The 22980-nt window shown below is 44.8% G+C and overlaps 1 protein-coding gene across 2 annotated transcripts in view; it reads right to left on the bottom strand.

Annotated features, from left to right (window-relative positions):
- Positions 1-218: 218 nt before the first annotated feature.
- Positions 219-22980, bottom strand: part of LOC132394478 (uncharacterized) — a 37143-nt gene continuing 14381 nt past the window's right edge. The window contains exons 5-13 of one of the 2 annotated variants that reach the window (XM_059970686.1): positions 21803-21900; positions 19570-19651; positions 14272-14529; positions 9340-9440; positions 8253-8334; positions 3793-4044; positions 2741-2831; positions 1828-1958; positions 219-830 (exon numbers count right to left, since the gene is read on the bottom strand). In XM_059970686.1, coding sequence (XP_059826669.1) covers positions 2762-2831; positions 3793-4044; positions 8253-8334; positions 9340-9440; positions 14272-14529; positions 19570-19651; positions 21803-21900 — 943 coding nt within the window. In that variant the 3' untranslated portion in view covers positions 219-830; positions 1828-1958; positions 2741-2761. The remainder of the gene's footprint in view (positions 831-1827; positions 1959-2740; positions 2832-3792; positions 4045-8252; positions 8335-9339; positions 9441-14271; positions 14530-19569; positions 19652-21802; positions 21901-22980) is intronic. The other variant, XM_059970685.1, reaches the window with a different exon arrangement.

The raw sequence follows: 22980 nt of genomic DNA, 5'->3' as shown, positions 1-22980 counted from the left end.
TGCTGAGGCTTTATGCTACAATAAGTGGAGGGAGGACGAGGATCGCTGCTGCTTGTGGGAGGGAGGGGCTTCGGGGTTCCTACATTTTTTGTCATTCATTCTTTGGGGATTTTCTTCTGTTTTGAGGATGTCAGCAGAGAGCAAGAATTTCAGGTTGCACATTGCATTCATTCTCTGATATTAAAACAGAACAATTGAAACCAAAGAGACAACCAATGGTTCATAAAATCCAACATATTGTTTCCCTCACTTTAGAAACTTCTACAAAAATACAGAACACGTGTTCACATATCTATATAAAAATAAATAATCCAACTGCCTGGCATCACATCGCGATCAAAGTTGCTGTAGCACGTCTGCTCGGGACATCCTGAGCCACTGGAGGTGGGGAGGGACATGCGCTGGTCTCAGGCTTCCTCATCCAGGACCTGCAATGGAACGAGGATTCAGAAGGGCTCTCACTAACACCAGCGTCCCTAGACACCAGGTACAGTTCCACTCACTACACCACTGGAAAGATGTGGTAGCTGTAGGGAGTGTGCAGGATTCACTGGAATGTTACCTGCAACGGAACGAGGATTCAGAAGGGCTCTCGCTAATACCAGCGTCCCGTCACACCAGGTACAGTTCCACTCACTACGCCACTGGAAAGATGTGGTAGCTGTAGGGAGTGTGCAGGATTCACTGGAACGTTACCTGCAACGGAACGAGGATTCAGAAGGGCTCTCGCTAACACCAGCGTCCCGTCACACCAGGTACAGTTCCACTCACTACGCCACTGGAAAGATGTGGTAGCTGTAGGGAGTGTGCAGGATTCACTGGAACGTTACCTGCAACGGAGGGTTGTAGATAAAATCTGATAAGGTTGGGTTTATTAACTCTAGAGTGTAAGGAGTAATTTTACAAAATTAGGAGATGAACATAGATGAGATAGTTTTTTCTCCCTCCCACTCCCAAAGGGTGAGGTGTCTAGAACACAAAGGACTGACAGGTTTAAGGTGAAACTTAAAAGGGGGTCAGGGGTGCCAGTCATTACAATGAATTACAATCTTTGTACCTTTCTGCTGTTTTACACTCACCACTATATTTATTATTACCAATTATGCCATTTACTCTGTGAACAAGGGATTTCACTACACACTGCTGAAACTGACAGTGAATGGGAACAATGGAATCTGAATGGGAACAAGCCACCAGAGGTGGTGGTGGAGGTAGATACAAAATAATGTTTGAAAGGCACTGGGCATAAACTTGCATAGAAAAAGAGCAGAGCTCCCCTGCCTAGGGAAGGGAAACAGAAACAAGAGGGCATAAGCTTAAGGATCTGAGGACATCTTCACGCAGAGATGGGTATGTAGAATGATTCCAGAGGAAACAGTTGAGGTAGATCAGAGGTTACTGGGAGAAGGCACGAGAATGGGGTTGAGAGGGATAATGAATCAGTCAAGATTGAATGGTAGAGCAGACTAGATGGGCTGAATGGCAATTCTGCTCCTATATCTTATGGCCTTAATGACAATGCTTAAAAGGCATTCGGGCAGGTACATGGATAGGAAATGTTTATGGACCAAACATAGGTAAATGGGGCTAGCTTGGTGGACATCTTGCTCAGCATGGACAAATTGGGCCTGGGTACCTGTTTCTGTGCTGTATGACTCTGGAGCAGGGGTACCCAACTCCGGGTCCATGGCATAAAAAAGGTCGGGAATCCCTGAACAGGCTTAATTGAAGTAAATGGGATTAGCGTAGGCATGGCTGACATGGACAAGGTCAGATGACAACAGCCCGTGCCTGTGCTGTATAATTTGAAGCTCTACAAAGCAGTACCTGCCTGGATGCGAGATGCTAGCTCCCAACTCTGATCCTGGGCCGCAAAAGCAGGCAGTTCCTGGCTCACTGGTGCCGGCCGTGCTAGCCATTCATGGCTGCAAACACCGCGCTGCTCCGCTCTGCTTGACCTGAGAGGAAGCACAGCTGGATTAACCCATAACAGCTCAAACAGGCAGTACACACACACCCCCCTCACAGCCACACCTACTCACTCCCCAAGTGCATACACTGTGGCCAACACCCCCGATGGTAGAAGAACTGCTCTGCAGGATCACCAACAATTCCGCCTCTCCCACCCCACAAATGCTGAGCTCCTCCAACAGATTGTGCTGCTCCAAATTCCAGCATGTGCAGTCTCTTGGTGCCTCCAAAGGAAACACTTGCAGGGAGTGTTGATATAACCGCAAGACTATGCTTGCCATAAGATCTGTAGGCAGCAAAGTGGTGCAATGGGCAGAGCTGCCAAGTGTAGGATTTGCATGTTCTCGCTGTGTCTGCGTTGAATTCCCCTGGGTGCACATCACATCCCAGTGATGTGCGGCTCAGTGGGTTGACTGGCCACTGTAACCCATGTGGTACAGGCAGTAGGGTGGTAGAATCTGCGGGGAGCTGTTGGAATATGGGGAGGATAATACGAGCTCAGTGTAAAAGTCTGGTTGATGATCTCAATGTAAGGTCCAGAGTACCTCATTGTATTACCTATATACACTGTATCAAGAAGTTCCCCTGGCGACAGAACCTTCCAGTGGTTCTCAGGACGGAAGTTTGGGGGCGGGGGGGGGGGGGGGAGAGAAGAGGAGAACAGCCAGCAGATGGGGAAGATACTCCAACAGTGGCTGATCAACATAATGATTCACTCCAGGATAAGCTGGAAAAGAAAACTTCATTAAAACCAGGAGTTGAAACTGACCTTACTACTGGGGGAAGCTTCTCACACTTTCTTCACAAACACGGGGAATGGAGTCAGTGGATGGGGTGGACTTGCGTGCGTCTTCATGTATCTGGAAATGGAAGATAACACCAAATGTTCACGAGTGTCATAGAGCATGGAACATTCATTTACACCAATCCCATCTTAATCTCCCCACACTCACGCACTGGGGGGCAATTTATAACAGCCAATTAACCAAACAACTGTAAATATCAGGAATGTGGGGAGAAACCAGAGCTGTACGTGACATTGGTAACGCCACATTTAAAGTACTGCATACAGTTCTGGTCACCCCTTTAAAGAATGTCATTAATTTGTACAGAAAATATATTTACAAGGATGTTATCAGCACTGGGGGGTATTGTGTTATAAGGATGGATTGGATCTACGGGGACATTTTTCCTTGGAACATAGGAGGATGAAGAGAGACATATATGTAAAATCATGAGGGTAACAAAGTGGATTGTCAGTCTTTTTCCTAGGTAATTAGTCCCACAAACAGAGGGGACGGGTTTATGGTGAGAGGGGAAAGATGTAAAAGGGATCCACAGAGGATGGTGGATATATGGAACGAGGTACCAAAGGAAGTTTAAGAGGTCGGTACAATTACAACATCTAAAAGACGTTTGGACAGGTACATGGATAGGAAAGGTTTAGAGGGATATGGGCCAAACACAGGGAAATGAACAAGGTCAGTCAAGCAACTTGGTCAGTACAAATGAATTGGGACAAAGGGTCTGATTCCTTGCTGTACTTCATGGCATTGCAGGAGAGCCCACTTGGTCACAAGGGGATCATACGAACTCCACAAAGACAGCACCCAAAGTCAGGATCAATCCCAGGACTCTGGCACTGGGAAGCAGCAGCTCTACCACTGCGCAAAGCACGAGTGGGGTAACAGCCAGCTTCAACCAGTCAGTAGACCACGGACATGAGGAATATTGTCCGAACCTGCCCAATCCCTCCCTATAACTCAGGCCAGAGTCCTGCTAGCATCCTCCTAAAAGACAGAACGATGAGTGGGTTCTCACAAGTCCAGTAACACCCCTGCCATCTCTTCATCAGTCTTTAGCTTCAAATAACCCTTCACAAAGTTCCAACGATCAATCTCCGCTCCAATATCCAACAGCCCGGGACGATCCCATTGCACATTGCTGCCCTTGGAGTCTTCATCTGGGAGGGCAGGTCTCTTTCTCCGATTGGTCACCATCTCTGTCCCCTCGGTCTCACTCTCTGATGCCACTGTTGTGTTGACAAAGCACTCCTCTTCAACGCTGACATCACTAAGACACAGAGAGGACACTTTTAGACAGAGTGCACAATGTAATTAAGGAGGCAATGGTGGAAGTGTTGATGGCCAGCAGCATACTTTCCCATGTTTGAGTAGATCCTATACCCAAGCATCTTCTCCAATATTTTCCCTACCACTGAGGTATAATTCACCGGAGTATAATTCCCTGATATGTTTCTTTTGTCCAACATAAGCCAAAGGACAACAATTGTTAATCTACAGTTCTCTGGCATCCCCCCTGTAGCTAAAATGGATACAATGATCTCTGTCAAGGCCACAATAATTTCCTCTCTTGCCTAATTGCCTGGGGTATATCCCACCAGGCCCCAGCGATTTACTTCACCAGACCCAGCAACACCGCCTTCTTGTTATGAACATGCCTTGGAATATCAGCATAACTCTCTTGACTTCACTGTCCTTTATGCCCTACCCCTGGGTGAACACTGAAGTACTTCTTTAGCAACTCAGCTGTTTCATCTGATTCCAAACTTACATTCTCTCCTTTGTCTTTGAAAGCTAGCTGTCCTAGACATACATTAGAAACTAGACGGTGACTACCTATCACTAGTTATGCTCTCTGTGATTGCCCTCTTTTCTAATATACATCTAAATGCTTTCTCTAACTTCCAGCAACCATTCCTGTCTGTTTCCCCTTCCTTCCACCTCTACTTTCTTGATGTACCCCATTCTGGAGGCCCTTTCGCCCCTTCTCTTTTTCTTCCCTACTCTCATAACCTGCTCAACACCTCCTTCTGGTCACCCACCTCCTCCTTTTTATTCCATGGTCCATTGTCCTCGCTAATCAGATCCCTCCTTCTGCAGCCCTTTACATCTTCTATCACCCCCACTGCTTCTCACATTACCCCCCCCTCCCCCAACCACTCACCTGCTAGCTTGTACTCTCCCCAGCTTCTTATTCTGGCTTCTGCCCCCTTCCTTTCCAGTCCTGATGTTGGGTTCAGCTCAAATCATCAATTGATTACTGCTGCCATGGATATTACCTGACCCATTGGGTTCCACTGGCATTCTGTCTGTGTTGCTCAATATTTAGAACACCTGTAGAATGCTTTGAGTCTAAACCACCTTGGAGTTCTCTCTGACAGTTATTTCATGGCTCCTTTGAATGCTCCTAATTGTCCATTTGATGATTTGGTCTGTCATGTTAAAGGTGCAGCCAACTGGTTTTAGAAGTCACATAATTAGTTGAATAGATATCTGGTTTTGGAGACCTGTGCACAGTCAAGGTGTTTCAATTGATTGTAGTAAAAATACACCTGTATCTGTAAGGTCCAACCGCTGATGAGTCAGTATCCTGCAGAAAAACTACACCACAAAAGCCAAAGAACACACGAAGCTAACTCTGCAAAAAGGCTATTGAAAAGCACAAGTCAGGAGATAGGTAAAAGAAAATCTCCAAGTCACTGAATATCCCTTGGCACAGTTAAGTTCATCATCAATAAATTTAATGAATATGGTACAGCTGTAAATCTGCCCAGAGTAGGCTGTCCTCAAAAACTGAGTGACCGTGTAAGAAGGGGACTAGTGAGGGAGGCCAACAAGAGACCTATGACAACACTGGAGGAATTACGAGCTTCAGTGGCCGAGATGGGAGAGACTACACATACAACTGTTGCCCAGACACTTCACCAGTCACAGCTTTATGGGAGAGTGACAAAGAGAAAGCCACTGTTGGAAAAAATACACATGAAATCTCAGCTAGGGTTTGCCAGAAGGCATGTGGGAAACTGAACTCAACCAGAAGATAGTTCTATGTCCTGATGAAACCAAAATTGAGCTTTTTGACCATCAGACTAAACACCATGTTTGGCGTAAGCCGAACATAGCACATAATCAAATACACACCATGTGAAGCATGGTGGTGCTGCATCATGCTGTGGGGATGCTTCACTGCAGCAGGCCCTGGAAGACGTGAACGTAGAGAGTAAAATGAATGCAGCAAAATACAGGGAAATCCTAGAGGAAAACCTGATGTAGTCTACAAAAGAACTGCCTCTTAGGAGAAGATTTGTTTTCCAGCAAGATAATGAACCCAAGCATAAAGCCAAAGTTTCTCAGGAATGGCTTCACAACAACTTTTGTCCTGGAGTGGCAAACTCACAACTCAATACAACTGAGAATTTGTATTTGGACTTGAAAAGTCCACTCACAGAGTCTGATCAGTTTTATAAAGAAGGATGGGGATAAACTGCAGTGGCCAGATGTGCAAGGCTGATAGTGACCTTTTCACGCAGACTCAAGTCTGTAATTGTTGCCAAAGGTGCACCTACTAAGTACTGAATGAGGTGAGTGAGTATGCAATCAATTATTTTGTGTTTAATAATTGTAATAAATTTGTAGAAATTTGATTTCACACAAAAGTCTTTTCTGTTGATTACTGTCAAAAGAGCCAAATTAAATCAGCTGTGTTTCAATGTTGTAAAACTTAAAAACATGAAAACTTCCAAGGTGGGTGAATACTTTTTATAGGCATTGTACTTCTAATGAGTTGGTCTTTAAACAACTCCCATGTCAGATGTGGACTTACCCAATACAAACCTGCTCCCAACCTCCTCTCCCCAGCTCCTGCCTAACAGTGTTGTAATTAGCCCTGTCCCAATTTAGCACTTTGCCAGGAGGTCCAGTCCTGTCCATCAGAGAACTTCACTGTCTGAAAACTTGTGGAGATATGATCACTGTTCTTAAAACGTTTTCCCTTCTGAAACTCCAACCACCTAACCAGATTCATTTTCTGATAAAGGGTCTAGTGTGACACTTTCCCTGGTTGGACTATCTACATACTAAATCAAGAAACTTTCCTGAATGCACCTAATAAATTCTGCCTCAAATGTTAAGTACTAAGGTGGTTCCAAGTCAATACTGAACTTGGAAGCCAAGTTCAAGGCAGTTCACCAACTGCAACAACCCTAGTGCTTTTGCATCCTTCCATAACCTGCCTACATATGTTACACTATCTCGTGCTGCCTGTTGAGAGGGCTGTAGCACAACAGCAGAGCGCTTACACCCTTCTTCTTCCTGAGCTCCACCCATTTCCCTCAGTGGATGAGCTCTCCAGAATGTCGTTACTGAGAGCAGCTCTGACACTTTCTCTGATCTGTAATGTCACCCCTCCCACTTTTATTACATCTGAAACATCTGTGCCCTGGGAAGTTGAGCTGTCAGTCCTGCCCTTCCCTCAACAAATCATTGTAATGGCTACTACACATGTATTAATCCAGGCCCAAAGTTCACTTGCCTCACTGTAATACGTCCTGCATTGAAATAAGTGTACCTCAGCCCATCAGTCCCACCTCGTATATTAATGTGATCCTACCCACCCTTTGTTACAGACTATACTGACTTAAAATCTACCTTCTTGTCAACCCCTCTACTTGCTGACCTGCTACATATACCCCTATCAGGTTACGTTGAACTCTACCGAATAGCATTAGCAAAACTCCCTGTGAAGATATCACAGTTTAGCTACAACCTATCCTTCTTCTACCAATCCCACCTGCCTTGGTAAATATCCCAGTTATTCAGGTATTTAAAGGCGTCCCCTATGCTCTTTATTTGACTGTATCACCTTCCCATTTCTTGACTCGCTAGCACAAGGACTCACACTGAGATTACAACCTTCCTACCTAAGCTGTCTTTGTAGGACTTCGTCCTCCTTCCCATCTTGTGTCACTGGTACCAATAGGGACCATAACCTGTAACTGCTCACCATCCCCCCACCTTCAAAATAACCTGTGCCCACTAAGACATACTCGGCTCTGGCACCAGAGAAGCAGCACACCTGCCCGGAGTCTTGATTGTGGCCACAGAAACACCAATTTGTACCCCTTACTATAGGATCCCCTATCACTACTGCTCGCCTAGACTTTGCCCATCTTCACTGAGACATTCCAGCTCTATTCGTTCACATCCACCCTTCCTCTTATTCTGGCTTCTGTCCCCTTCCTTCCCAGCTCAGCACATTACAACAACTGCCAATTCCCCTCCATAGATGCTGCCTGACCTGATGAGTTCCTCCAGCATTTTGTGTGTGCTGATCTCTTGTGTCTATGCTTTGCCTTTCCTTGTTCTGCCCAATATGTACCATCTCTCACGATTTATTTGTTGGATAATTACATGTTCATCCTGGGCACCCATTAGCATTTACCGAGCCCCATGACCAGCTGGTTAAAGCAGTCCCCGCACCTGCTCGGATGTGACAGGGTCACTGTGGTCCCGGAGAAGGCAGACGCTGCTGGCGAAGGCAGACTGTACAGCTCCTCTTGCTCTGCAGGAAGACAAGGACAACAAAGAAGTTTATTCCACATGGATGCATCCACAGGGAAACCTGTCCTGATGCTCAGCTTCCACTCCCTGAGCTACAGTGTCCCAGGTTGCATCAGCACACTATGGACACCATTCACAAAACAACAAGATCCCAATCAAATAGATGGGAAAGTATCTTGGGGAGTAAAGATATCAATTGGCTGTTTAACTGAACAGTGCAACACAGACACAGGGCCTTTGGTCCACAATTCTGTACCAAACTAATTAAGATATATCCCTAATTAAACTAATCCCTTCTGCTGCCACAATGTCCATATCTGTCCATTCTCGGAATAGTTATGTACCGATCCATGAGCCTCTTAAGCACCTCTATCATATCCCCCATGAAAATGGCAGAGCTTGTCATTGAAACATCAGTTAAACTCAACACCTGTGCCAGGATGATAGCCTGAGAAGAGTTTATTCGACCTCTGTCATATCAGACTCCACCACCACACACGGCAGCACATTCCAGGCACCCACCAATAAACCTGCCCCACACATCTCGTATGAACTTGTCCGCTTTAGTGTTTGACATTTAGATCCTGGCAAGTAAGATTCCAGTTGTTTGTCTTTGCCTCTCATAATTTTATGAACTTCTGTCAGGTCTCCCCTCAGCCTCCACTGATTCAGGGAAAACAGCCCAAGTTTGCCCAGCCTCTCCTTATAAACTCTGCCATCTGATCCAGGCAGCATCCTGATGAATTTCAATGCACCCTCAGCAAAGCTTCAACATCCTTCCTATAATGGGGAGACCAGAACTGAATACAATTATCCAGATGTAACCCAACCAGAGTTGTATAAAGCTGTAACAATTTCCTCACTCCTCTTTCAAGGAGCTGGCACAAAATAAAAGGAGTGTCAAACCTGTCACTGAATCAACACTGGCCCCTTTTATTTAGACATATCCCAAATCTTGACCGTGGCCATGAGTAATGCATTGCATGACCCCATTTTAAACTCCTACCTTTCTTGATTGTAGCACAGGTTGGGACACCCCCTTCCCCGATGCAGACAGCAATAATTTCCCTATCAAGAGAGTGTTGCCGCTCCGGCTCCTTGGTAAGTCTAGAAAATTCAAACAGGAAGAGAGGCTTGCCTGGTAAGGAGTTACCGTGAAAATATATACAATAAAAGAGGTGAGAGTGGACATCAGACCACAAGAAAATAACTCTGGAGAGGGAGTAATGGGGACAATGAAATGGCAGAGGAATTTAGTATTGTGGGTCAGTCTTCACTATGGAAGACACTACAAAGACCGTTAGGGACCAGAAGTGAGTGCAGTTGTAATTATTAACGAGAATGTGCTTGGGAAGATAAAAGGTCTGAAACTAGAGAAATCACCTGGACCAGATGGTGTACACTCCAGGGTTCTGAAAGAGGTGCCTAAAGAGATTGTGGAGGCATTAGTAATTCTCTATCAAGAATCACCCGATTCTGGAATGGCAAACAAGAGAAAATCTGCCAATGCTGGAATTCCGAGCAACACACACAAAAGGCCACACAGCAACTATGGAAAAAAGTACAATTGACGTTTCGGGCCAAAACCTTTCGGCAGGACTGGAGACAAAACACTAGGAGTAGATTTGAAAGGGGGGGAGGGGTGAGAGAAACACAAGGTAAAACCTGAAGGGGGAGGGATAAAGTAGAGTTTGGAAGTTGAATGGTGAAAGAGCCAGGCCATGGAAAAAAGGAAAAGGGGGAGGAGCACCAGAGGGAGGTGGTGGGTGGACAAGGAGATAAGGTGAGAGAGGAAAAGGGGGTGGGAAATGGTGAGGGGGGGTATGGGGGGCATTGCCAGAAGTTTGAGAAATCAATGTTCATGCCATCAGCTTGGAGGCTACCCAAATGAAATACAAGATGTTGTTTCTCTAACCTAAGTGTGGCTTCTTCACAGCAGTGGAGGAGGCCATGAATGGACATATCGGAACGGGAATGGGAAGTAGAATTAAAATGGACGGCCACTGGGTGATCACGCTTGCTCTGGCAGTCGGAATGTAAATGCTTGGTGAAGCAGACTCCCAATCTACGTCGGGTCTTACTGAAATACAGGAGGCCACACTGAGAGCACCGAACACAGTAAATGACCCCAACAGTCTCACAGGTGAAGTGTTGCTTCACCTGGAAGGACTGTTTAGGGCCCCGAATGGTAGTGAGGGAGGAGGTGTAGGAGCAGGTGTAGCACTTGTTCTGCTTGCAAGGGTAACTGCTCGGAGTGAGATCTGTGGGGAAGGCCGAATGGACAAGGGAGGCACGTAGGGAGCAATCCCTGTGGAAAGCAGAAAGTGTGGGGGGGGGGGGAAATCGCATCGGAGGTGGCATCAGTTTCGGAGAATTATGTGCTGGACGTGGAGGCTGGTGAGGACAAGAGGAACTCTGTCCCTGGTAGGGTGGCAGGAAGATGGGGTAAGAGCAGACGTACATGAAAGAGATGCATTTGAGAGCAGTGTTGATGGTGTATGGTTGAGGGTAGCATTGATGGTGGCCTCATCTTCCCACCAGGGATAGGGTTCGTCTTGTCCTCACCTAGCACCCCACCAGCCTCCACATCCAGCACATAATTCTCCAAAACTTCCACCACCTCTAACAGGATCCCACCACCAAGCACATCTTTCCCTCCTGCCCACTTTCTGCTTTCTGCAGGAATCGCTCCCTACGTGACTCCCTTGTCCATTTGTCCCTCTCCACTAATCTCCCTCCTGGCACTAATCCTTGCAAGTGGAACAGGTGCCACACCTGCCCCTACACCTTCTCCCTCACTACCATTCAGGACCCTAAAAAGTCCTTCCAGCTGAGGCGATACTTCACCTGTAAGTCTGTTGGAGTCACTTACTGTGTTCGGTGCTCCCAGTGTGGCCTCCTGTATATTGGTGATAACCGACGTAGATTGGGAGAGTGCTTCGCTTAGCCTCTACGCCGCGTCCAGCAGTACAAGCAGGATCTCCTAGTAGCCACCCATTTTAATTCCACTTCCTATTCCCATTCCAATATGCCCATCCATGGCCTTCTCCGCTATCGTCATAAGGCCATAAGGCCACACTTAGGTTGGAAGAGCAACACCTTGTATAACATTTGGGTAGCCTCCAACCTAAAGGCATGAACGTTCATTTCTTAAACTTCCAGTATGTTCCCCACCTCTCCCCCTTCACCATTTCCCATCCCCCTTTCCCTCTCTCACCCTATCTCCTTGCCCACTCGTCATCTCTCTCTGGTGCTCCTCCCCCTTTGTCTTTCTTCCATTGCCCTCTGTCTCTGTCACCAATCAACTTCTCAGCCCTTTACTCTTCATCCCTCCCCTACCAGGTTTATCACCTTGTGATTTTTTTCACACCTCCCCCCCCACCTTTTCGATCTACTCCTCAGCTTTTTTTTCTCCAGTCCTGCTGAAGGGTTTTGGCCCGAAATGTTAAGTGTACTTTCTTCCATAGACGCTGCCTGGCCTGCTGAGATTCTGGAATGGTTCTGGAAGACTAGAAAATTGCAAGTGTCACTCCATTCTTTAAGAAGGGAGGCAGGCAGGAGAAAGGAAATTATAGCCTGATTTTAGAGGCTGGAAAATGTTGGATCCATCCAAAAAGATGAGGTTTCTGGGCACTTAAAATAAGACAACAGGACTTCCTTCAGGGGAAATCTTACCTGACAAATCCATTGGAATTCTTGGAGGAAATAACAGGGCAGGATACACAAAGGATGTGGTTTACTTGCATTTGCAGAAGACCTTTGACAAGGTGCCGCACATGAGGCTGCTAAACAAGCTTAGAGCCCAATGGTACTACAGGAAAGATACCAGCATATATAGAAGATAGGAAGAGTGGGAATAAAGGGGACCTTTTCTGGCTGTCCTCTGATGACTAGTGGCGTTCTACCGAGGTCGATGCTGTGACTGTTTCTTTGCACGTTATATGTAAATGATTTGAATATCGGAACTGACCTCTTTGTTGCAAAGTTCAGAGATGATACAAAGATAGGTGGGGGGGGGGGGGTTAAGAGGTGTTGAGGAAGCAGCAAGTCTGCAGATGGACAGATTGGTAGAATGGGCAAAGCAGTGGCAGATGGAACATAGTGTGGGAAAGTATATAGTCACGCACTTTGGTAGAAGGAATAAAGGGACAGACCATTTTCTAAACACAGAGAACACTCAAAAATCAGAGGTGCAAAGGGAGTTGGAAATCCTTGTGTAGGATTCCCTGAAGGTTACCTTGTAGACTAATAAAGTGGTAAAAAGGCAAATGCAATGTTAGCATTCTTTTTGAGAGGACTAGAATATAACAGCAAGGACGTAATGGTGAGGCTTTTTAAGGCACTAGTGAGGTCACACTTGGAGTATTATGAGCAGTTTGGACCCCTTATCTGAAAGGTATACTGCCAAGGGAGATGGTCCAGAGGAAGTTCACAAGATATATTACAGGAATGAAAGGGTTAATATTTGAGAAGCGTTTGATGGCTCTGGGCCTCTACTCGCTGGAGTTTAGAAGAATGAGGGTCAATCTCACTGAAACCTATCGAATATTGAAAAGTCTGGATAGAGGGGATGCAGGGAGGATGTTTTCTATAGTGGGTGAGTCTAGGACCAGCGGGTACAGCCTCAGACTAGAGGGATACCCATTTGCAAAACAGATGAGGGGGGAATTTCTTTAGCCAGTAGGTACTGAATCTGTGGAATTCACTGCCACACGGGGGCTGTGGAGGCCAAGTCATTGGGTATAAATTGGAGGCTGATAGGTTCTTGATTAGTCGGGGCGTCAAAGGTTATGGGGAGAAGGCAGGTGAAAAGAGGTTGAAAGGGATAAGAAGTTAGCCATGATGGAATGACAGAGCCCAAAGGGCTGAATGGCCTAATTCTGCTCCTTATGTCTTACAGTCTAAAATAAGACTGCTGGGTGAACTCGGCAGGTCAGGCAGTATCTGTGGAGGAAAACGGACAGTAAAAGTTTTAGGCTGAGATCTCTTATCCGGACTGGCAGTCCAGATGACTGTTCAAAGTTGTGGAACTTAAAAGGGTCATGAAAGTAAGTAAATAGAAGAAACGTTGCAGTGACTCTTAATTTATTTCCAGTATTCGGCTATTAGTTAAGTCATTGTCTACTGGGTTTTATTGTATGCTATGTTTAATTACCAGTACAGGGATGAATGATGAATGCTGCCCTTGGCTAGACCCAAAATAAAGTGAAAAGATCAATGAAAAATATTACTAAATGCAGTCTGACTGCATACAGGGGTCACACGCCGACAAACATAGAGGGAGACAATACCGACCGAAGCTCAGAGACACACAAACGGACTGTGTGGAGTCACTGGGGAACGTGGGGCTGGAAAGGAATCTGCAGGAGCAAACAAAACCCGAGATTAAACTAAGACAAGCAACAGAAAAGCAAACCACTAGATAATGAAACAGGGTAGTAGTTGATCTAAGGATTAGACCAAGCAGTGTACCTGGGCAAGTGAGCAAAGCTGCACTCAGCTTAGCATGTCCACCCTCCCATTGAGCAGAAGATATAAAAGGCTGAAAGTACATACCACCAGGCTCAAGAACAGCTTCTGTTAAAGAAGGTGGTAAGACTGTTGAATGATCTCCTTATATGATAAAATGGACTCTTGACCTCACAATCTATCTCATTATAACCTTGCATCTTTTCCTAGGCTTGCCCTGAACTTTTTCTGTCATTGCTTTTCCTTTGTATTACCTCAATATGATGAAATGATCTGTATGGATGGAATTTAGAAGTTTTTCATAGTACTTTGGTATAGCTGCTACATGTCAGTGATATTAAACCTGGTTTTAAGACAGTAACAATATACCAATCAAAGCGAGCGAGTGAGTTGCTCTCTACCAGCTCAGTGTTCGGTGGTGGTTTCATCCGGAAGAGGGGGAAAGGGAAGACCAGGCAACATTACTCACGCGTTTGAAGAGTCTATCAATTCCATCTCGTTATTCCTTTGATCCGATACTTTGCTGCTGAATGTACAGCGTTTGAACTTGTGGTTCTTGCTGCCCAGCTCCCATTCTCCCTCCTCTTTCTCTGACCGCGTCTCGTGATTAGCGAGCAGGGCTCTGGCTCTTCTGTGTGCTGCGGCCGGAAGTCTGTTGCTGCTCCCTGACGGAGAGTCTGTGCCGCTGAAGAGGTCGGCGTCAGCATCCTCCTCAAAACTGTCGATGCTGGAATGGAAGAGAGCATCACATTAAGAAACAGAGTCACTGGATACGTGCTGTTGTGTGAGAGACAGCAACGGAGGGACAGGGGTTTACAGCAGGGCACAGATACTCAAGAAGGAGAATGCTTACATGCACATCTCTTCATTGACCCACAACATTGTGGAAAAATGCCCAGGTAGAGTAAAACTCTAATAATCCACTCTCCAGAAATCCCAATGATTTAACATCGGGTGAGTATGCAAACTAGCAACTGGTCAATCACACAAACCAGTCTTACTTCCATGGACTCTCTCTGCACTTCCCACTGCCTCAGGAAAGCAGCCAACATAATCAAACTCTTCACCCAACTGAGACATTTCCTCTTCCCCTCCCTTCCACTGGGCAAAGATGCCAAAGCCTGAAAATACACCACACGGGAAAATGGCAGTTGGGAGTCAAATCTCATACAAAAGCAGATTATTGTGGTTGCTGGAGGTCAAACATTCCACCCCAGGAGTTCCTCGGGGCAAAGTTTTGACCCAAACATCTTTTCTCTACCAGCTTCCTTCTGTCACAAGGTCAGAAATGGGGGTGGGGGTGGGGAGAGGAAGCAGCACTGGACAGACAAAACCACAAAGAAGGTGCAGCAACATCTTTATTTTCTTAGAAGTTTAACGAGATCCAGCAGGTCACCGAAGACTCAGACAAACTTCTGCAGAAGTACAACGGAAAGCATTCTATCTGGTTTTATTTGGCATGGAAGCTCTAATGCACTTTAATGCCTGGGGCTAAAAAGCGTAAAAACTGACTCAGCCAGTTTCATCACAGGTATGGCTCTCCCATCAAGAGTATCTACAAGAGATGATATCTCAATATATTACAGTCCCATAATTAAGATCCCTTACCATCTGGTTAAGCTCTTCTTCTCATTACCACCATTAGGCAGGAGGTACAGGAGCCTGGAGACTCAAAACCTTAAGGTTCAACAACACATTCTTCCCCAACGCCATTGAACTGACCTGAATCTCCCAAACACTGCCTCAGATTACATCTCTCCTCTATCTCTCAACTTGCACTAATGTTTCTATCTATATTTTGTCACGGAAATTATACACAATTTATGTAAATTGAAGTTTGTTACCTTATTTTTGTCATATCCGTCATGTACTGTACTACTGCTGCAAAAAGCAAGCTTTTGTTACATTTATACCTTGGATAAGTATGTTAATGACAATAAATTTGAACTCGGCAAAAGAACCCGAGTCTCACTGAAGATTGCACTAAGTTGCATTCTGTTCACCGCCTCGGTAAATGAAGCAGTCCGTGCCTGTGTGTAGCAGGGTCTGGACTGCATTCAGGAAACACCTATACCACAGAATTACCAAGCATTAAGATCCTAAATAAGATACACTCTAACCAACTACCCTTCCCATTCAACACACACAAAACGCTAGGGGAACTCAGCAGGTCAGGCAGCATCTGCAAAAATTAGTACAGTCGACGTTTCGCACCAGGGCCCCTCATCAGGACCAGACTCCAGCATTCTGTGTGTGTTGTTTGGATTTCCAGCATCTGCAGATTTTCTCTGGTTTGTGATTCGACCCTTCCCATTTGATTGCTGAGCGCCCACCAGCAACACCCTGAGAATTATCACCGAAACTTAACCAGATCAATGGCATAAATACACCAGCAGAGCAAGAGGCTGATTGTTCTGCAGCGAGTGACTCACCTGCTAACATCTCAAGGCAGATGTTACAAATGTGCTGGAATAATTTTCCATTTACCTGCATGAGGACAGCTCCAACAAATCTAACAATACTCAAGAAGCTGAACCCATCTCATACAAAGCAGTCTTATCTGCAGCCCTAATCTACTGGCACGTGAATTGACTACAAAATGCATTCTAGTTCTTCACCTAGCCTACACGCACACCATATCCTGAATTCATGGCTTCAAAAAATAAGACATACAAAGTAGTCTCAGGATATTTAGTCCTCCAGACCTGTTCCAATATTCATTACAGTTTGATACAGACTGATCCTCCATTTCAGTAACATTCAAATTCTCACCTCATATCAAATCATGAGGGCCTTATTAGGATGAATGCACCATTTCCCAGAATTAGGCAATCAAGAACAAGGGGGCATAGGCTTAAGGTGGGAGGAGAAAGATTTAATAGGGACTTGAAGAGCAACTTTTTCTTTTAGACACAGTGTAGTATGTATGAGGAATGAGCTGCCAGAGGAAGTGGTTGAGGCAGGTACAAGGACAACATTTAAAAGATGCTGCCAGTGATTGGTCCATAACCTTCACAACCTTTTTTATTCCGGTACATGGAGAGGGAAGGTTTTAAATGCTGGCCAGTGGGCATCACGGTCAGCATCAACCAGCTGTGCTAAACAACCCGTTTCCTTGCTGTATGATTCTATATCCCTTGTTCCATCCCACTGTTCAGAATCAGAATTAGTATCACTGCTTGACCTGATGTGAAATTTGTTGGTATTAGACTCTTGAATTAAGCTTTAGTATGATAAACCTCAGCACGCCAGGAGGCATCTGTATATATAAAAAGAGTAGATTCTGTGTTACGGGCCGAGTCCTGATGAAGGGTCTCAGCCCGAAATGTTGACTTTACTCTTTTCCGTAGTTGCTGCCTGGCCTGCTGACTTCCTCCAGCATTTTGTGTGTGTTGCCCTTTACCCATTACACCAGTTTACATCCTAAAACAAACTCCTGTAGACTTTTCAACAGAATTCCTTGTTTAACTCAGTGAATATTTTGTAATGACACAAGCGCTTTCCCAGCTAATGATGTCAAGTTTTAAAGTCCATCCAAATATTTTTCACGACAGCTTGATGAACCCTGGATGTAATGCAAACAGCTCAGCTTGTTGTATTTGTCAGAATGGCTTTGCAGGATTTTACAACAAAGGAGGACTTCCTCACTCTTTTGCACTTAAAGGAGAGAACAAGAGGTGAGGATATTTACAACGAGTTTAAAAAAAGTTTGTGAAAATAACATCCCCATTCATAAACTGGTGGCAATTGCTACTGACGGGGCCCCAGAAATGCACGGTGTGCGCGTTGGTTTTTATAGCACTGTGCCGTAATAACCCTGATTTTCCCAACTTTCTGGATTATCACTGTGTGATTCATCAGCCAGGCCTTGGCTGGGAAGGTCATGGACTTTTCTCATGTAATTACACTGGTGGTCAAACTCATGAATTTGAATCGAGCAAAAGCGCTTCAGCACCGATTATTCAAGGCGTTACTGGATGAGCTCGATGCCACTATGGCCTGTTTGATATGCCAGTTACAGTGTTTTCTTGGTTAAATTAATTTGGAAGTTTGACAAAAGTATTTTATGTAGTTAAAATACAATTAGCCCAAATAAAGGGCCTCAAGTTGGAAGTACAATCTGAACTGCTTTTATTCTAAACGGTTTAGTAGGTCGATCTTGCCTTTCACTAAAGCCAAGGTAGGGGGATCTTGGGCTTAAAAAGGTTAGTGACCACTAATATACAGCATAAAAAGCAGTCTCAACACTGGTCCCTAAGAAACACCACTATCACTGGCAACCAACCAGAAATGGATTATTTTATTTCCACTCGCTGCCTCCTAAAAATCAGCCAATGTTCTAGCCATGCCAGTAACTTTCCTGTAATCCCATGAGCTTAACTTGGTAAGCAGCCTCATGTGCGGCACCTTGTCAAATGCCTTCTGAAAGTCCAAATATACAACATCCACTGCATCCCCTTTATATATCCTACTTGTAACCTCCTTAAAGAATTCCAACAGGTTTTCTTTTAAGGAAACCATGCTGATTTTTGTCCTATCTTACCCCAGGTCACCAAGTACTCCATAAACTCATCCTTAATAATTAACTGCAACATCTTCCCAACCACTGAGATCAGGCTAACTGGTCTATACTTTCCTTTCTGCTGTCCGACTTTCTTAAAAAGAGTGGAGCAACTTTTGCAATTCTCCAGTCCTCTGGCACTATGCCAGAGTCCAATGATGTTTGTAAGATTTGGAGGGATATGGTCCAAAAAAGGAGATAAGGAACTAGCTCCAAACAAACATCTTGGTCAGCATGAACAAGTTGGAGTGAAGGACCTATTTCCAAGTTGTAGAACTTCGTGATTCCTCTTTAAATCTAATTCAAACCTTCACTGTCTTGCCTGCTCATGTATTTTTCTTTTATGTCTATGTGTCTGATAGAAGTATGACCGGCATACAATGGGTGGAGAATCAGATCTTGTCCCAGGTTACGTCAAACAGTAGGATGCTGCATTTAAGGGAGGAGGAAAGTCTGTAAGAATTGTGCAGGGCATTTTTAAAAAAAAATATTTCACAGTGGTGGAGCTGCCAGGGTGGAAGCAGATACAGATGAGATGTTTAAGAGGGTGACATATGCATGTATTTGCAGGGAATGGGTTATGTGTAGGCAGAAGAGATTTTGTTTAATTCAGTACCATGTCTAAAGCAGACATTTGGGGCTATAGGACCTGCCCCTGTACTGCTCTATGAACCAAAATTAAAGGAATATATAGATTTTCAGTTCGTCTTTATCCCTCAAACATAAATTTCCTTTCACTGAAACACACCAATCTGTCATAAGAACATAAGTAATAGGAGCAGGAATTGGCTATGTGGTCTGTCAAGCCTGCTCCTTCAGTAAGATTGTGGCTAGTCTAGGTGTGGAAACAGCTCCACCTATCTGCTAATCTCTCCATAGCCCTTGATTTCCCATATGCAAAGATCTATCTAGCTGTGTCTTAAATACATCTAGAGCAGCTTCTATTGCTTCCCTGGGCAGAGATTTCCACAGATCGTTGCCAACTCAAACCTCATACCTACATTGATTTTTTTTGGTTGTTCTGAGATCCTAGAAGGAAACCACAACCTGCAGGACCCCTCTCCTGCTCGAAACCCCTGCTCAACAGTACCTTTGTGGGAAGGATTGTCGCAGATTGAGACGACAGTGCACCCCAACCTTCTCAAGGGAAATTTGGGATCAACAATAACCTATGATATTCACATATTGAGGAATAAAGTACCGTACCTGCTGGGATGTGACAGGGTGACTGTCGATTCCGAGCCTGCTGACTGAGACAACGAGGGGAAGCTGTCCAAATCATCTTGTTCTGGGAAGAATGGCCAAACAACAAAAAAAAAATCATGAGACCTGGGATCTGGTACTTACATGAGGAAATCTTCTTCACCACAAGGTACCCCAAAGACCCTCGGCAGCAGTATAAAGATTCTGGAGCACAGTTGGAAAGTAGCATCCTTCAAGACAGCTTTGTGCACAAAATTTCCTACACTGCTACTGCTCTGTGCTCAACAGAGCAATTTGGTTTAAATCCGTTCCAATTACATACCTTTCTGTACAAAAGCACTATTCCATATAAAGTATATCCATTGTAAAATGTGGTTACGGGCTATCCCCAGCTTGTATACACCCCCACACAAGCCTGAGCTTCCTTAAATTATTATTAAATTCAAGGCTGACATTAAGTACACATGTCCATCCTACGGATAGCAGAATTAGTTTACCTTCTCTATTTTTAGTGATCACTCTCATCAGTCTTATGTGCTTTTTATGCTGATATTATAACATTGTGGAGATGTGGTCACCACAGTTATTTACCTATTTTTAACTTATTTTCTGAGTCATGGATATCTGTAAAAATTTTACCAGGAGATTATTTCAGCATGGTTCATTCACACAAAGGGTTGGCAATTTAAAGTTGACCTTAGTTTGTGGTAGAAACTGGGAAAGAGGGGAGAATAAATTTCGATTAATGTGGGATTGATGTAAAATCGGTGATTGATAGTCAACACAGGGTCTATAAGACTGTAAGATACTGGAGGAGAATTAGGACATTCACCCCCCCCCCAACCCCCGCATCTTCTCCACCACTCAATTAAGGCTGATTTTATCAACCCTCATTCTCCCGCCATCTCCCCATGACCCTTAACCGCGTTACCAGTCAACAACCTATTAATCTCTGCGTTACACTCGGAGACTTGGCCTCTAAAGTACTCTGTGGCAACAGATTTACCACCCTCTAGCTGAAGAAATTCATCCTCCTCTCAATTTTAAAGGGATACCACTTTAGTCTGAAGCTGTTTCTCTTGTCGTAGACTTTCCCACTACTGCATACATCCTCCCCGTGTCAAGTCTACGTACACCTTTCAATATCCGGAAGATTTCAATAAGATTCTCTCCATCACACCCCTCCTCCACCCCCCATTCATTCCTTCTGAAATCTACAGGTACAGGCGCAGATACATTCTCCTCATATATTAAGACACTCCTGACGCAAAGGGCCAGTTTCTATGCTAATTAACCCTATGACGCTGGCAACACTTCATACTTACAAACATTCTATCGAAACCTACTTTATTTTGCAAAGCCGCCAAAAAAATTCAGTACTTATACAGCACAGAAACAGGCCTCCAGCTCATGGTGTCCCTCCAACTACACCTTCCAGCACTGGACAATGTTGGGTGGAACAGGTTCTGGACAAGTCAGGTGTTTAAGTGATGGTGACACACGAAATAGCTAACAGTCACCACCAGAAGTTTCTTGTAAGTTTCAGTTGGACGCAGAAGAAAGACTCTGGACAGATTACTGACCCTTATAAAGAACACTAAAACAAAGTCACATTTATTAATGGTCATCAGTGTTACACCCAACCCACCACCCACCCATGTCCTTCTAGGTTATTGAGAGATGTTTAAACGATACCAGGCTCACTGAGAATCAACCACAAGTGGGTCAAATCTCACCAGGTCATCAAGACAGGTATGTCTTGACCCAACAGTCAACTGTTCACTTCCCTCCACAGATACTGCCTGACCTGTGTTTTGTGTGTTACCTATTTAAGTCAAGAGAGCTCTCAAATACTGCTTGCATTGTCTGGATTTTGAGTTACACAGCACGATGAGCTCTTTGGACCATCAAGTCGGCATCAACCATCACCCATTTACACCAATCCTGCATAAGCAGTTTTTTATTTTACCCATGTTCAGATTTACTCCGTTCACCCACACACTTGGGGAGAACTTCCAGCAACCAATTCATCCACCAACAAACACGTCATTGGGAATTGGAAGAAAACCAGAGCATGCAGGGGAAACCCACACAGTTACTTATAAACCACAGGTCAGGACTGAACTGTCTCTGGCACTGAGGGGCAGCAGTTCTACCATCTGCCTTTCCTCTCTATTTCTTTTTCTCATGTGACCTATAACCCATGCACTTCAAAGGCCCAGAAGGAAATACAAACCTGTGACTGTATCGCAAGTGATAGCTACTCTCTCGTCAGGAGCAGCCTCCAGGAAATCACAGCTCGGCCCTGGCTGATTCATCTGATTTTCTATAAAGCTAGAAAGTTAAAGAAATACAAGTTAGCTCCTAACCCACTGGAGACGGTGAGCATATAAACAATTGCGTGAAATTAGATGAGACAGGCAAAATTAGATGAGGGAGGCAGCACTCTGCTGCAAATGTGGGCATTTCCTCTGGAAGCTCATTTCACATTGCTGTACGTAAAATTTTTGTTGCAACATGTCCAGTGTGGTAGTGTAGTGGGTAGTGTTTGACGCTATGACTTCCTTCCACCACTGGCTAGCAGTTGTGCAACAAGGAGAGCTGAATATGTAAGTCTCTCCAACAGCAAGCCTCATGTAGTACCTCCTCGCTGGCGACAGACGAAAACTAAACTCCTTTCGGGCACAGGCTCATGAACCAGCCATGGGTAAATAACCTCACTGCCTTCTGGAGGAGGACAAAGATTGAGGTGGCCTTATAGAGGTGTACAAACTCATGAGGGGCAGAGGGTATGAGTGTACCCAGTCTTTTCTCGGTGTTTCACGTATCAAGAACTAAAGGACATAGGTTTAAAGGTGAAAGGGAGAGAGGGGAAAGATTTAGTACAAATTGAAGGATCAATCCATTTATTTTTACACAGAGGGTGATATGCATGTAGAATAAGCTGTCAGAGGAAGTGGTCGAAGCAGGTAAACATAGAAACAGAGAAAACATACATCACAATACAAGCCCTTCGGCCCACAAAGCGGTGCCAAACATGTCCCTACCTTAGAACTACCAAGGCTTTACCCACAGCCCTCTATTCTTCTAAGCTCCATGTAGCCATCCAGGACTCTCTTAAAAGACTCCTTCGTTTCTGTTTCCACCACTGCCGCCAGCAGCCCATTCCATGCAGTCACAACTCTATGCATAAAAAGCATCTCCTCTGTACCTACTTCCAAGCACCTTAAAACTATGCCCTCTTGTGCTAACCATTTCAGCCCTGGGGAAAAGCCTCTGACTATCCACATGATCAATGCCTCTCATTATCTTGTACACCTCTATTAAGACATCTCTCGTTCTCCGTCGCTACAAGGAGAAAAAGCCGAGTTCACTCAACATATTCCCATAAGGCATGTTCCCCAATCCAGGCAA

The sequence above is a fragment of the Hypanus sabinus genome, chromosome 5 (genome assembly GCF_030144855.1).
Source record: "Hypanus sabinus isolate sHypSab1 chromosome 5, sHypSab1.hap1, whole genome shotgun sequence".
Classification (NCBI taxonomy): Eukaryota; Metazoa; Chordata; class Chondrichthyes; order Myliobatiformes; family Dasyatidae; genus Hypanus; species Hypanus sabinus.
The sequence above is the reverse complement of the archived record's forward strand: the minus strand, read 5'-3'. Positions and strand labels throughout refer to the sequence as shown.